The following is a 16,404-nucleotide window of genomic DNA, read 5'->3' on the forward strand; positions in this document are numbered from 1 at the left end:
GCTTATAATTATACCGATTGTTTAATGCAATTTTTTGTGCATCACTTGACCGTAATTCCTCTTCAGATGTTGTCTTGGCATAGGTAGAACAACGAAGGAAGGAAGCTCTTTCTGGGACAGGCGAAGATGGGTCATCAACGTTGGAATTTTCATTACAAGATGTTGTCAATCGTTATAGTTTCATGGATCTTTGGCCTTGCTCTTCTAAAGATTTAGATTATCTAACTCGGCAAGAGGTAATTCATTTCCTGTTGACCATGATGTGTCATTTTTCTTGTGATAAGTTTCAAAGCATCCAAATTTTGAAGTGATCATAACATTCTTTCGACTTCCATTCTTCTAGCTCGATGGAGCATGTCTTTTGTTTGCTTGATTTCAGATATTTAGGCTCCTGTATAAGCTTTTCTTGCCTATATTGTCAAGTGTCTCCCTACTTATGTTACCCTGAAATTCTTCTGTGATATCTTCAAACTTTGTAGTATTGTGACGCTTATAGCTTGTATGGAGCTTGTCTTGTTGCCGTTTAGGGTTGGGAAGGATCTTGTCTTGCTGCCGCTTATTTATCCATATTAAACAAATAAACAAACAAAATGAATATATGATTTCATAATTGGGAAACAAAATGCTTATATTTCAGTTCATGTGTTAGTATTTGCACGATGGTTCCATATTATTGTTTGACGAGAGACGGGAAAAACAGAACAATGCATCTCAAAAGTCAAAATGGCTAGCTTGTTTTGCAGTAGAGTTTGGTTCACTAGCACTGTTCTTGACTTTCAAAATGGGTGATGCCTCTAATGATCATTATTTCCTCGTAATATCAAAATGCTTTACTTTGGGAGAGCTTTGAACTAATGGAATTGTGGGAGTTCCCCTCAATTGATGCTCTAAAGAAAAAGAATTCTTAGCTTGTCCAGCATAATCTCAAAATGTGCCTTGGAAACACTTCACTTCTTTACTTTTTAACTCCCAATCATCTAGCGCCAGCCTCTTCCTCAATCATTTTGTTGCCTACTTCCCCTTAATTTAGTCCAGATTTCTGGCTACTATAATCTAAAACATTATTTTAAGTTAGCAACTCACCTCCTTGGGCTCCCTCCTGAAGAATCTCTTCCATTCCATCGTTGCTTAAATGACCAAGGGAACCCGAATGCCTTCTCTAAGATCCTCAATCATTACACTTTAGTGCACCCAAGAAAACCTTTTATAATCATGATGTAGAAAATAGTAGTCGAGATTTCCATGAATATAAATTGTCACAAATAGTCCATGTGAACAAAAAAAAAAAAAAATTTAGAAAACTGGAAACCAATGGAGTTATAACTATACTGTGAGTAGACATATACTTGTTTCTTGCTCTACAGTTAACATTCTTGTTTTCATTTTCGCAATTCCTAAACACATTTCCCGTTGGTGATTTGTGTGTATACACAGATAGCTAAATATATAAAGTTATAAAGCTTTTATAAATCTTCTGCATCTGAAGGATTTGAGTTCATTCATAACTTACATCTTTGTCCAATGGGAAAGTGGCAGAGTTTTTTATTACCTTTGTTATCCTGAGTAGTTTAATACATTGCATTAAGTACTTATTTGCGTACCTTTCAGTGGCTTGCTAAAAACATCAACAAGAAAGTCGAAAGAGCTGCACTACCTAATGGTGCTAGTCTTGCAGGTATTTAATTTATTTCTTGTCATTTATTTGGATTACTATATTTGTGCAGGAAGAAAAGGTGGGAAATTAAATCCACCATTTTTCTGCACTTTAAACAAGTAAAATCAGCAATATTGATAAAAGAACATGGCTGCAAATCAAGCCTAGAGAAGAAAAAATTTATTCTTTCATAAAATAAAATTTATTTCAATAATATATGCCTCCTAAAATATGACATCCAACCTTTTATAAGCCTGTAAAACCGTAATTGAACTTGAGATCCAAGTAAACATTTAAGACTTTAAAATGCCCCTAAAATCCCTCTATGAATAGTAATGCGTGGACAATATGTGTGAATACTACCAATGAACAGTACCATGAATAATACTCATGAATAGTAAATAAAAAAAATATAAAAACTCTAGAATTCCAAAAAACTTAAAATCTCTAAAATAAACCTTCAAAGTAAAGTCAAAATATACATCCTTTAAAACTGAATAAAAATAAAAAATAAGAATAATTTTGCCCTCCATTATTCTCTCCTGGTTGGAGAAAACTCATCTTTGAGTTTTGAAGTGTGCTAAGATCAGTGTTTCAAAAAGCGGACTGCCCAGCGCCTGGGTGGCTGCCCAGGAGGTCCAAAAGGCCTGGGCGCATCGCCCAGGCCTAGGCAGCCGGGTATACTCGGGTGCCCGGGAACCCGCCCAGACGTCCGCCCAGGGCCTGTGCCCAGCCCAGGGGCGGAAATGTCGCTCATTGAGGTCATTTTGGGTCATTTTTTTAATACTAAAGGTGCTAAATTGTGGGTTTTAAGTTTCAAATGAACCTAAAACCCATTAGAAGCTATTTTAGAGAGAGAAAAACCCCAAAATTTTTTTTTTTTTTACTGGACCGCCTAGGATCTGAGCGCCCGCCTAGGCGCTAGGCGGCCTGGACCCCCCCGACCGCCTAGGTGTTTTTGAAACACTGGCTAAGATGAATTCAGCATCAAAACCACTTCAACCTTATTTTTCTTTGTCGGCTTAAATATTATTCATGGTAAAATAATTTTTCAAGAAATAGACCTTGATTTGTATATTGAGGAATCGATGCAAATTTATCAAATTCGGTTATTCTTGGGCTCCCATCAAACCATATTTCATGTACGTTAGAGGCTTTCTCAATATCTATGTCATTACGTTTTGAAACCAAGGGCACAATTTGCAGATTCCGAGTCGACCCCACTTCTACTGTGCAACTATGATTCCAATGCTCTAAATCTCTTAAATGTTCCACCTCTTTGATATCCTAAAGATCTTCATCTTTTCCTTCCCCAAAGATTGGTTCTTGATCATCATAGATTGGATCTCTTTCAAGATTTTATTCATCATCTATAAGTATGTATCGAGAATTGGTGGCAAATCCCAATCTACAACCTGCTGATTTTCGACATGACCTCCACCAACAGCAATCTCGTTCTCCTTCAAATCATGTAAATCAACTAAATCACATGATTTATTCTCCTGAACATGAGGTTCCCAACGAGGAGCGTGTGCATAAAACAGGTGGTTGAAGACATCTTCATCATTTTGCTCCAACTCTTAGTCGGACTTTGATTCGTGCCGTTCTCCATTAAAACCTTTAAGATTTTGATCTATCCCCATAGATTTCTTGTCGTTTAGGGCACGCTGATGTTGGCCCCTCTGCTTGCATAGCAATAGCTCTATAACCCTGTCCGTCAATTTTTTGATTTCGTTGTGCAGTTGGATCAGATTGGCATCCCTATGGCTAAGACTTCCACAATAAGCTATCGCAATCTCCAACCGCCCTTGAACCATGCTTGGATACCACTTGATGCAGGAAAAAAATGGTGGGAAATTGAATTCACCTTTTTTCTGAGCCTTATACAAGTAAAATCAACAATATTAGAGAAATAACATGACTGTAAATCAAGCCAAGAGAAGATAAACTTTATTCTTTCAAATGAAATTTATTCTAATAACATATGCCTCCCAAAATATGACATCCAACCTTTTATAAGCCTATGAAACCCTAATTTAAATTGAGATCCAATTAAACATTTAAAACTCAAAATTACCCCTTAAACAATACTATACCCCTGTGAACAGCAATGCATGAACAGTAACATGTGAACAATACACATGAACAGTAACCATGAGCAATACCATGAATAGTCTTGTGAATACTAAATAAAGAAAATATAAAAACCTCTAGAGTCCTAAAAAACTTAAAAACTCTGAAATAAACCCTAGAAATAAAATGAAAATATGTATCCTTTAAACTTGAATAAAAATAAAAAATAAGAATAATTTTGCCCTCTATTATATATGAGCATGGGTGCAGTTAGTAATGCTTTTATTTGCACAGATAAGAATCTTTCTGGACCATTGACTGACTCAAAGACCTCTACCCAATTTGGAAAAATCATCTTTCCAGATGTTTCAAGAATGGTCATTTATGATCCTAGACAAAAACCTGGTATGTAGTTTTATATTTGTATTAATATTGAATTTGGGCGGTGAGTGACTTTCATGGGATGAGATTAATGCTGGTAGAAAATGTATGGAAGATTTAAAAATTTAAGATAGTGGGATGATATGATTAACATTTCAAAAATGTTGACAAAGTGATACGATTAGGATTCAAGGTAATGAGACAACATGTAAGAGAATGTCAAAAGGAGTTTCCATCCTTGATGAGCGTGTAAATGAAGCGAAATATTGCATATAATTGTTGATGTGCAAAAAAATATTGAGACAATTGTTATTTGAAAAATGCCACAATTTTCTATTTGGTGCCAATGGTTTTAAAAAATACTTGTGCTTGTATTACTACCTTTATCTTAAAAAAGAAAAAAACATTTGTTATTTATAAAAAATGGTGATATTACTGATGGTTCATATTGCAATGAGATGTTGCACAATTTGGGCAGTTCAGATTCTTTGCTCTGCATGTGAAATAAAGTTTGTTGAATTTAATGTTTCCATGTTACTCTGAGGGGAAGGATACCGAACTAGGCTCTGGAAATCTGTGGTCTATCATGCTCATCATCAGCCAATGGAATCATGAATGGTAATGGTGAGAGTGAGACCATCATCGGGTTATGTGCTGTTCTATTGGGTTCCTCTCACTCTCATTGCTATCCATCATTTGGTGGGATAGTAATGACCCCTGTTGACATGGATTTCCATGGCTTAATGGATTGTATTTACTTGCTGTTATTTATTATGTCTTTTATGCTCTTATACTGTATTTTCCCCTTCCAGGTCCAGGATATCTTCCAAATGCTCCAGTCCCTGGACTACCCACAATTCCTTCCTTTGCTTCCCCTTTAGTGACAAATATTGGTGGTGTTGGAACTGCAAAGACACTTGAAGAGGCTTCGAAACTCTTGTCGCCTGCATTGGTGGCTTTTATGGCACAGCTGCCAAATGTTGAAGGTAGTTCTAGGAAGCACTGTGTCCTCTTTAAGATTTGTCTTACAATGGATCTCCATCAGTCTCTATTTTTTCTTCTTATAATGGTTAGCATCTATGGGGTTTTTGGTGTATGGTCTCATTCATGTCAGAAATACAGGTCTACCTGAATAATCTTTTGGTGCTTTATGCTTGACAAATTGGTGGCTAAATATAATATGTCTTGCCTTAGGTTTGCTTCAATCAGTGACTAAAAATTTCAAAGACTTGGCTCATGACTTGCCCGAGTTGGCTGTGCTCGGTGCCCTGGCAAGTCCTGTGGCAAATCTCAACACTCTTGTCAAACTTTGAGAATCGCCACGAGTGTCTTTTTTTTTGAGAAATTAACAAATTGTGTGTTAAAAATACTCGGTCGGAGTCAGAACTTACCCAATGATTGACTCGGGATTGAACCCTGCTTAGTCCCTACCAAAGTCTGTCTTTAAACACTGGCTTCAGTTTAAAGGTCCAGGATTATGCGACAGATATGCTCTCATGGAACATGCCCCAAAAAGAAAGAGGTGCTAAAATACTGGACCATTGAGCAATTTAGATATTCATCACTGGAGTAACAGTGGAGGATTTGTTGTTCCTTTTGAAGCTAAAGATGTGCTGTGTCATGGATATTTCTATAATAGAACCTGGTTCTTCTTCCATGGCTGCCTTTTTCAGTCTCGTTTCTTTGATTATAGGGCCATCACCCGATGTGGACTTGGTGTTATCTATCTTATTGCAAAGCAACATCCCAGTGGTTGGGAAAATGGCACCTCCTTTGATGCAAAATCCACCTTCTGGCCCCAACCAGAGTGCCGCAAATGAAGTGCCCAGCTCTAACAAGCCTTGGGCCAAGTTTAATGGTTCTGTAGTAAGGCCAGGCCAACCAGCAAAGAGGAAAGAGCCGGATCGTAAGTGAAACAGATCCCTCTCCCTCTCTCTCTCTCTTACTTGTTTTAACCTATATGTTCCAATATTTTTATTTTTTTACCTGAAGACAGTTCGCTCTCTCTCTCCTCTTCCCCCCCTTCTCCTTCCTGCACCCCTCCAATGCCTTGTTTTACCCTTTTTTCATTTGCGAGTTTTAGCATGGCCTATTTTATAAGAAAAAACACCCCTCACTAATTCATGGTTTCAACAGAGCCCGATGAAGAGGACAACAATGCCATGACACAAAGCCGACAACTTCCGGTGGACGTGTTTCGGTTGCGCCAACGGCAGCGACAACAGCATCAGAGGGGCCACCGAGTTGGCCTGGCCTCTTCCTCTCAACAGACTGGTTCGCTGTCAGGGGGCAGTGGTGCAGTTTCTGGTGGTGCAGTTTCTGGCGAGCCCTCAGGCAGTACCGAATAATTCCCACGAATCTTCTCTTTTTTTTTTTTTTGGGGTGGGGCGGGTGTTGGGGGTGGTTTAGTAGTGCACTCCTCTCCTTATGTATTATTCTTCGTTTATTTGCCTAGTTTGTTTATGTTTATTTGTAAAATTAACATTTTTATTCTATATATTCTTAGTTTTCTCTTCCTCTTTTGAGTAGTGGTTCTTGTGACCGTTCACAGCTATTACTTTGAAACCAAAGAAGAATTAGATTCAATGTTTTATTTTTGTCCTAATTGATTCTCATTCGACATTAGAAATATATTGATTGTCTTTTTGTCCTAATTGATCCTCATTCGACATTAGAAGTATAGTGATTGTGTCCCAATAACTATTAATTCTCTTGTGAGTTTTTTCATAGAGAAATGCATTCGTCTTTAGACTTCAGCTAGGCTACTTGTGGTTAATGAATTTGCTGCTGTATTTATCATTGGGAAAATTGCACCCACATATTTGTACCTATGGACCTAAAACCCATAGGGTGAGTCAGTGGGGATAGGGCCCCTATCTTTGGTGGGAATTAAATCTAGGACGTAACGTTGCAAATCATCAAGCACTAACTAATTATGTCCGGGCTCTTTTCCTAAAGATGAAAATACTTTGCTAGATGTCATTAGTTTCATATTATACACTCAACCGGTATGATATACTGGGATAGCTTTCTTATGTGCATGCATGGTCATAATTTATGTGTAGGGAGACATGTTATCTAATCTCAAGCACTTGGCAATAATTTCATGTATTAATGAGAACTACAAATAACTTTCAATAATATACTTCTTACGCAACTTACCTCCAATTCAACTTTTTTTCTCTTTTTTTTTTTTTCAAAATATATTTTTTTAGCAAATACCTTTCAAGTACAAAAATATACAATTTTTTATTTTATTTTTGATGAAAATACCCCTTTTCGTACAAAAATAAATAAATTTCAGCTGGACATTCACAGGGTATATATAGTACCAAAAGAATAGGACCCCATTAAACTAAGAAACATGCCGGATTGTGTTCAATCACGGTTGGATCGCATTGTGTCCAGGAAAAATGTGTCGGACCATTCGTTTAATTTGTTAGATTGCACTTTTGTCCAGACAAAAAAGTGCCGTAGCGCATGTCTATTCTGTCGGACCGCACTTTAGTCAAAAAACGATACTGCTGGACTGCTTATTCAATTTGCCGGATCGCAATTTTGACTAGAACGAAAGTACCAAACCGCATGTCTATTCTATCATATTGAAGTTTTGACCGGAACAAAAAGTGTTGAACCGCTTGTTTTGATTGCCGGACAACAGTTTTGACCAAAATGAAAGTGCCAGACTGCTTGTTTTGATTGCCGGACTATAATTTTGACCGAATGAGCGAAAGAGGAGAGAGAGAGGCGTGGGTACAAGTGTTAGGGTAGTTTAGTCATTTTTTTTGTTTTTGTTTTTTGGGTTGGGGGGTATTTGTTAGGAAATTATATTTGGGGTACAAAATGAGAGCAAAAGTTCGGTTGGGGTAAATTGCATACGAATATACTCGGTTTTTTTTTGTAATTTTTCCTATATTAATTAGAGATACTTATGGTTGAAAACAATAAAAACTATCTATGATATTGTAGATTATATTCAACTTTTGTACAAGATTTAGATGTGAAGTTACCTAGCACGAGTGTCAAAATTTGAAATTAAGTTTAATGGTAATAGAAAATGCATAGCGCGAGTGTCAAAATTTAAAATTAAGATCAATGGTTTCAACCTCATCTATACAAACAGTGTGCACTTCAAAAATCCAACGTAAAAGGTTGTTCTAATGTTTGAAAAACTCTACGACTGATCATCTCAACCTCATGGTTATGAAAAAAAATAAATTAAGGCCTTTAAATAAGACATCATGTAACACATTATCTAGGCTATCCATTTTTAAAAAATTGAAGTATTTCTAGATTTGCTTCATTTGCATCAGTTTTTTAGCTTCAAATTTTATAGTTTGGTTTGAAAGGTTATTAGAAGGCTCTCCGGCATTAAAACTACATATTTTATCAAGATTTAGAAGTGCTCAAGGTTGACATGTTATACAAACCACACCACATGGTAATATTTTTATACAATGCTTAGAAATTATGATAATATCATGGTACAGTGCTCCTTGGAAAATTGTGTAGAGGTGTGGTAGTACACAATAACTGCATTGAAGTTTTCTCAAAAAGCTTCACATCAACTGACCTGTTTGATCTCAACAACATCTCTTACTTGAGAGCAGACTAGTTGTTGTAGCAATAGTTATTGTTGTTATTTTTATTATTATGAAAAAAAATTTATATAAGGATGCAACATTAAAATGTAGAATTAAGGCACACCTCAAAAATCCATCATAAAAGGTGATTTTGATATTGGAAAACCTTCTAATTAATCATCTGGACCGTCTATTTTTTAGGATTTTCAAGTGTATATAGATCTACGTGTTTTGAGTCTTTTGAAGTTTACGATTTTATAATTAGAGATGAAAATAGATTATTAAGCCATCCTAAGAATTTTTCATACTAAAATAATATTTATAACAAAATTAAAAGGTACGCCTTAATTTGATTGTTTAAGGTTGCAACCTTATACAAAACCGCACCCTATTGTTATTATTATTATTAGGGTGCGGTTTGTATAGAGCCAAGGATCTAAAAAATCAAAGTAAAGCACACCTTCAAATAGTGTCAAGAATTGCGGTTTCAATATTGAAAACTTTTGTGATAGCCTTAAAATATATTTTCATCTCTAATTATAAAATTTAAAGCTTCAAAAATAGCGTAGATCAAGTAGATTTATGAAAACTTGAAAATCTTGAAAATTGACAGTCCAAAAATACATTACAAGATGCACTATTTCCAAAACTTGAAATCCACTTTTTTCTCATGTCCATGCATCTTGAAGTCGAGATGATCAATTTGAAGATATTTAGGCATCAAAACAACATCTTCTAGTGAAATTTTTTAGGTGCGCCCTAATTTGATTGTTTAGAACCTTGCACTTATATAAACTTTTTCATTATTATTATTAGGCTTCCCCCCGCCCCCCTAATGTTTTATCTTGAATAAGCATGATTTATCTTGAATGAGTGAAATATACCCCCTATTTCAAAATACCAATATTTTATCTTGAATAAGCATGATTTATCCTGAATGAGTGTTTGAAATAATACTGTTTTGCAAAAGTGACTAAGCTTCTTTTAGTTCCTTACTGTACTCAAGGTCCTAAAGAAGCACCTTTTCATTTTTTTTTCAAAACAAACTAAAATTTGTTCTATTTTCATACTCATTTTGCAATCATTCAATGTATGTCCTTGCTCAAAGTTCATAATTATTCATGAATACTGCCACTAATTTTTCCACTAATAAAAATAATTATGCACAAGACACTCATAATTATGCATAGACAAAAAATCATTAAATATAATGATGCTGAACAATAAAAATAATGACAACAATCCCAAAGGAGGAGAAATGACTAAGATGCCCTTGTGGGTCATAGCTTATCATATGGCGCTGTCTCAATCAATGGGTTTTTGGTTCCATTATTATCAATTATTATGTTATCTTTTTCTATATTTTTAACTTTCACTAGCAAGTTAATAATAATAATATAATAACAATATTACTAAGTAAAAAATGTATACAATTAGATCATTTAATTTTAATACAAAGAGGTCACAATCATACCATTAAATTTAAAATTAGGCAGTTAAGAATGTATCATTTTTTTAGTACAAAGTCCAAAATAATTGATTAATACTAGACGAAAGTAGGAGCCCTCTCCCAACTTACTCACCCTAAAAAAAAAAAATTCCAAAATAATTTTTCTTAAATGTTCTACATTTCCATATATTGGACTTTACATCTAATACATTTCCATATATTTGATTTTACATCTAATAGATTTTCATATATTGAATTTTACATCTAATGACTAAAAATGATTGTGACCTTATTCTTTATAAAAAAAATAAAAAAAAAGTCTCATAGTATATAATATTTTATTATTCTTATTATTATTATTATTTAGGAAAATTTACCAAAATACACCACTTTTAAAATTAATTTAAAATTTTAATCTTTTTCTCATAATCCAAATCAAATTTTTGATGGGCATTTTGAAATTAAGTCAAAATATATGGGTAATAAAATTTTAAAAAATTAATATGTTAGGTGCAATTTACAAATTTCCCTAACAATAATAGCAGCAGTAATGATCTTGTGGAAACCAATTATTATTATCTATTATTATTATTATTATTATTATGAGATATAGATGATAAAAAGTTAGTAAAGGCCTCAAACAGGACTTGTTTAACCTCCTTGCACATGCAACCAAGAGAGAACTCGTACAAGCATTGAATAACAAGTAATAGTACAATACACATGACAGAAAAGCTTGCCACAATAAATTGGCAATCTGGTTATATATATATAGAGAGAGAGAGAGAGAGGATCTGTGTGTGTGTATGTGTGTGTCTGTGAGAGAGAGAGAGAGAGGATGTGTGTGTGTGAGAGAGAGAGAGACAGAGAGAGAGAGAGAGAGAGCATCAACTAGATCTTTCACTCCTACTAGGGGACCAAACAAAAAAATCATCCCTTGACCCCAACTTGTCAAAAGCCACAATTCAACAACCAAGGACCAATTCCCACGCCAAAACTCCTATCCATACTCAAAACTGTCACACTCTGAAAGTCCCATGAATTACAAAGAAACTGACCACAAAAGAATCACACCCAACTGTATTTCAAAAAGAAAAACAACCCAAAAGAAGATCAAAATGCCAATCTCTCAATCCCAATCACTCGAAGTAGAGCTGGAACTTGAGCTTGAGTCAGAATCTGATTTGTCAGAACCAGCTTTCTTCTTTTTAATAGCACTGGAGCTTGAACCACTGGGTGTCTCTTTCTCCATCTTTTCTGGTTCTTGGGCCTCGACTTCTCTGACATTGGTATCAATTTCCTCAGTTGATCTAAGCTCAAGAACCACTGGCTCTGGATTTCTTTCAACCACACTAGACCCATGCTCAGCTACCATAGATTCAAGCTCACTCTCAATGATCTTAAGTTCACCAGATCCATGTTCAGCAACCCTAGATGGTGACTCACTATCGGTTGATTTATCATCGAGTTTCTCACTCTCTTTCTCTGAGAATTGCTTCAAAACTGAGTCAATGTCTTCAAGAGATTTGGCCTCTACCTCTAATTCACTGGACCCATGTTCAGCCACATGCTCACTATCGCTCTCTTTCTCTGAGAATTGTTTCAAAACTGAATCAATATCCTCACGAGATTTGGCCTCAAAAACCTCCATCTCTGAAGTAGGATTCAGCTCACTATCACTCGATTTGTCGCTGAGTTTCTCAGTCTCTTTCTTCAAAATTGAATCAATATCTGCAAGAGATCTTGCCTCTACAACCACCAACTCTGAATCAGATTTTGGCTCACTTACGATAGATTTATCACTAAGTTTCTCGGTATCTTTTTGTGAGAGTGGCTTCAAAACTGAATCAATATCTTCAAGAGTGCTAGCCTCTAGAACCACCAAGTCTGAACTCTTGCTACTCTCACCAAAATCAACAGACCCACCTTGTGTCTCCAATGAACCCACATTCCTTTCAACCACCTCAAGATCATTGGACCCAAGGCCAGTTTGGGCAAATGATTTGAAGGTCTCATTTTCCATGAGCGGCCTCAAAACTGAATTGATATCTTCAACAGAACTGGCCTCAAGCACCTCAAGCTCCCCTTCACTCACAGTAGCCATTTTAGCTTCCAAATCCTTGCCTTCCTTGAAATCCTCTTCATTTTGGCTCAAGTTTTTAGCTGGTTCTTCGGCCTCTAGGAGAGGTTTTGCCCCATTTGAATCAACCTCCACCCTGAAGTCCCCAACAACATCTAATTCTGACAATAAATCTTCACCTATTTCTTTGATGATTGAATCATGGTCACGGTCCACTACTGAAGATGGGTGAGGAGATTCTTGAACTGGGTTCTTCTCACTAGATTTTAGTGCCAATGTGTCATTTTCCAAACCATCTTCAAAATCACTATGAATTTTTTCGGGGATTTCTTCTTTTCGAGGTGAACTGATAGTCCTCAAAAGTGTTTCATATTGTACCTCAGATATCACCAAGGAACTTTCCATTGGTTCTAGCACCCTAAAGCCTGTCACACTGAGACCAGATGATTCGGGCTCAATTTCCTGTGCTTTCCCATGAAGAAGCAACAGCTCATGTTCTATATCAGATTGGCCATTGTCCACCTTGCTACTCATGTGTTCAGGCTCGATTGCCTGTAAACCAGTTAATCCAGCAACTAAAACTGAGCTTGAGTCAATTTTATGGCTTTCCTTGAGAACACCCTTCGGAGAGTGATCTTCTTCAGAATCTTCGGACTCTGAAGTGCTTGGTGATTTTAGGGTCATGGGTTCAGAAGAATAAGGCTCCATTACTTCATATCTTTCCTGGTTATTCTCAGAAAATCTTGAGACCCCACCTTGATTATCATTATCCCCGTAAGTCTCTGAAACTGCCTTTGATATTGATTGAATTTCCTCAGCAGCAGATGATTCAGGGGAAGAAGATCTCCATGGCTTCTCGTCACTGGACTGGCACTCTTCTTCTGATTCAGCTTCTTCAATTGTAGAAATGCTTCTCTTAAGCTGAGAAACAGCTTGAAAAGAACCACTTTCAGAGGAGTAATTTCCACCAGGGGAATGCTCTTCTACATCAGCTGAAAATGATGGAGAATGTTCGGTTTCATAGCTCATACCTTCCTGGCTCATAGATTCCTTATTCTCGATCTCCATTGAAGAACCAAGTTCAGGTATCTCAGCATCAGATGACACAGAAGAACTGGATTTGGAGAGCAACTTCCCATCAAGGAGCTCATCACACTCTTCAATTCTCGCCATATCAGAGATGGTTTTTTCTAAGGCAGAGGGACTTGAATCATACACAGGCTCTTCCACTCTCCTATCTTGCCCTCTCTGCGACTCACCACCAATTAAACCAGAACTCATTTCTTCTATTTCTCCAAAAACGCTAGAGGAATCACCATCTTTAGCTACCATTTCGTCAGAAGAAAGAGGTGACATTCTGGTTCTTGTATTATCAGATGTCCCCTCCCCGATATAATCAGGATACATCCCACTTCTTGAATTATCAGGGGTTCCCCCAAAATCACCATAGTGGCTTGATTCTGATTCTCTTTCACGGTCCATTTCTTCATCTTCCACCCTCCCAAAATTTGTTTCATGCATTGAATCTTCAGTAACACCAGAAGAACTGGAGTCACTCTCATGGCCATGATCAATTTTGAGATGGCTCTGTTCTTGCTTGAATTCTACTGCTCCACGCATTTCTCTGTTATCTCCATGAAATACATCGGAAGAAGCTGATTCAGTTTCATTAAAAGAAGAGCTCAAATTTCGATCATACCTTGGGTTATGAAGCTCTGATACTTCCCCTTCTTCTTCTGCTTCATCTTCATCACTATCTTGTTGAGGAATGGCTTTATAAGTCAGCACCTCGGGTTCAGCCTTATGGACATGCTCTACAACATAACTCACAGGGGAATGAGCTATCTGCTCTTTTGCACTCTCATGAACGTGCTCTACAACATAACTTATGGGGGATTGGGGATCAGGTTCATATAAAGAATCCACATTCGATTCATGCTTCTCGGGTTCTATTTCTCCCATGTACGACTCTTCCATTCTCAAGCCATGGCTTCCCTCTAGATACAAGTCCCTATGTTCAAAATCCATGAACCCTTGGCGACTTGAACTCCCCTTGCGTGTCTCCTCGACGGATTCATAAGGAAGATCAAATGGATTTTGTCTCACTGATGGAAGGGGACTCATTGCCACCATTTCATTTCGTTCTCTTTCTCTCTCTTCTTCATCAAAGGGAAGATCAAATGGGTTTCTTTTTAATGGAGAGGGAGGAGGAGGAGGAGTTTGGCTTTGGACTTGCTCATTGATCGTAACACTTTGATCTTCTGAGAGAGAGATTTTCTCATCAGAGTCTAAGTCTATGAGGTTCTTTTCATCCTCGACTCTCTGATTCTTCTTGGCTCTCCTCTTTGCTATCAGGTTCTCCAACCTCCGGTTCCTCTCCAATTCTGAGGTCCCAAGATCCATGAGGTTCTTCTCATCATCCTCTGTCCATTTCACTGCAATTTCAGGTTCATGGTCTCCATCTTCTTCTTCTTCTTCATGTTCTCCATGGATATCAGCATCTCTGTCTGATTCAGCCATGTCTTCTTCTGAATCAGAGCTCTGAGATGATTGCTCAGACTCAGACTCCTCATCACTGTCGTCTCCATGAGTAGGCTGAGGAGGAGCAGAGTCCAAGAGAGGGTGAAGCTCATCAAGCATGGGCATGATATCAGCCATTGAAGCATCAGGAGAAGAGCTCTCGGCACAATCAGAATCAGAGTCTGATGAATAATCTTCACCCTTGAAATGCTTCCACAAAGAATCAGGCTCCTCTTGGGTTTCCCCAATAGCTTTATCTGAAGATTCGCAGACTCTCTCAATTTCAATGGGTTTAGCATCAAAATGGGGAGTTTCATGATTGGGTTTACAGAGAGAATCACCACCAAGTAAATGGCCTGTGTCTTGACTGGGTTTAGAGAGAGAATCATCTATCTCATCTCTCTCTAGACCATCTGCATAGCCACCCTTCTCATATGAAAATTCATCGACCTTGCGGTCATGAAGTCTTTCATCCAAATGAATAGAACCCAATTCTCCCTCCCTCTCCACACTGTTAACAGCTCTGTGCATCTGCACCACATTTTCTCTCTCATCACCTTCAATTTCTATGCTCCTGAAACTCGTTTCCTCTTCATGGGTGAGAGGAAAATCGACCCCTTTATTGCATTTCAGCTCGCCAACCTCATCATCAGTCACTTCCGCTTCAATAGTCTCAACAATCTCTCTCCTCTTTTCGTCAGAGGATTCTGATACAAACTCTCTCTCTTTCTCTCTCTGAACAAAAAGATTATCAGGGCTAACACCAGATTTCAGAGAAGAAATTTGCAGGTTCTTTTTCGCTTCCTCCTCTTCAACTTCTGGTATTTGAGGCTGCCCAAAACTCAATAGGGCTCCAAGCAACACAGCAGTGCAAACAAGAACAGGGGAGGAAGAAACAAAGAAGAAGAACAAAGAGGGGAAAAATCTATACATCCAAACAAAAACACAAGCCATGGCCCAAATGAAGGGATGATCACGAACAGATCTATAGAGAGAGACAGAGAACAAAACCACCACCTTTTTCACTTTAAAAGTGATCTGTTTTGAATCAAAAGCCATGTTCTTCTTCAATCTGGGGGCCTAATCTAGCTTATATGTACAGACTCAGAAAAACCCAATTCCAAGAAGGTGATTTATATCGATGGAGACCAAATCAATAAACTTATATATACAGATTACAGACCCAAACAAACCCAGTTGAAAAAGATGCTATCTTTGGGGTGGGGTGGAACCAGATGACCAAAAAACAAGCTTCTTAGACTCCCAAACCATGTAACAAACAGAACCCAAAAATGGCAAATGAGAAGAATGAAAAAAACTAAGAGAGAAACTGATTCTAAACTCGAGAAGAACGGAAAAAAAAAAAAAGCTTCCTTCTATGGGAAAAAAATGGCAGAAATCATGAACTTACAGGAGACTTGGAGGCATTCTGAGTCTTCGGACTTTGCATGCAGGAAATGGAATGGAGAAATGGCGATGATAGGTTTTGGTTAAAGAGAGAGAGAGAGAGTCGAGAGATAACAGATCCTTTTATGTTGGGGGCCAACCATTGCCAATGCTAATCCCCAATCCTAATCTCTTCCTTCTTTAAGGCCCTTTAATCGCCGATTTTCTTTTGTGTTGGGCTAGTTTTTAAGCTGGTTTAATTCTACTTAACTATAAT

At 37.2% G+C, this 16,404-nt stretch overlaps 2 protein-coding genes across 17 annotated transcripts in view; one reads left to right on the forward strand and one right to left on the reverse strand.

The window, feature by feature from the left end:
• Nucleotides 1–6,625, forward strand: part of CSTF77 (Tetratricopeptide repeat (TPR)-like superfamily protein) — a 33,756-nt gene extending 27,131 nt beyond the window's left edge. For 5 of the 16 annotated variants that reach the window (XM_020662822.2, XM_020662823.2, XM_088857214.1 and 2 more), the window contains 6 exons: nt 84–236; nt 1,609–1,675; nt 4,022–4,132; nt 4,921–5,094; nt 5,802–6,014; nt 6,245–6,625. In XM_020662822.2, coding sequence (XP_020518481.1) covers nt 84–236; nt 1,609–1,675; nt 4,022–4,132; nt 4,921–5,094; nt 5,802–6,014; nt 6,245–6,456 — 930 coding nt within the window. In that variant the 3' untranslated portion in view covers nt 6,457–6,625. Of the gene's footprint in view, nt 1–66; nt 237–1,608; nt 1,676–4,021; nt 4,133–4,658; nt 4,733–4,920; nt 5,095–5,801; nt 6,015–6,244 lie in introns of those variants that run through there. The other 11 variants (XR_016048770.1, XR_016048793.1, XR_016048767.1 and 8 more) reach the window with 6 other exon arrangements.
• Nucleotides 6,626–11,023: 4,398 nt separating this feature from the next.
• Nucleotides 11,024–16,404, reverse strand: LOC18427088 (uncharacterized). Its single transcript, XM_006836145.4, has one exon. The coding sequence runs from the start codon at nt 15,798–15,800 to the stop codon at nt 11,271–11,273; it is 4,530 nt and encodes a 1,509-aa protein (XP_006836208.1). The 5' UTR covers nt 15,801–16,404; the 3' UTR covers nt 11,024–11,270.

This window comes from Amborella trichopoda, chromosome 1 (genome assembly GCF_054954075.1).
Source record: "Amborella trichopoda isolate Santa Cruz 75 chromosome 1, AtrichopodaSantaCruz75HAP2 v2.0, whole genome shotgun sequence".
Lineage (NCBI taxonomy): Eukaryota > Viridiplantae > Streptophyta > Magnoliopsida > Amborellales > Amborellaceae > Amborella > Amborella trichopoda.

What these genes read in the sequence shown, in the direction of transcription:
- LOC18427088 (XM_006836145.4), bottom strand. Translation starts at nt 15,800, where the DNA reads ATGGCTTTTGATTCAAAACAGATCACTTTTAAAGTGAAAAAGGTGGTG.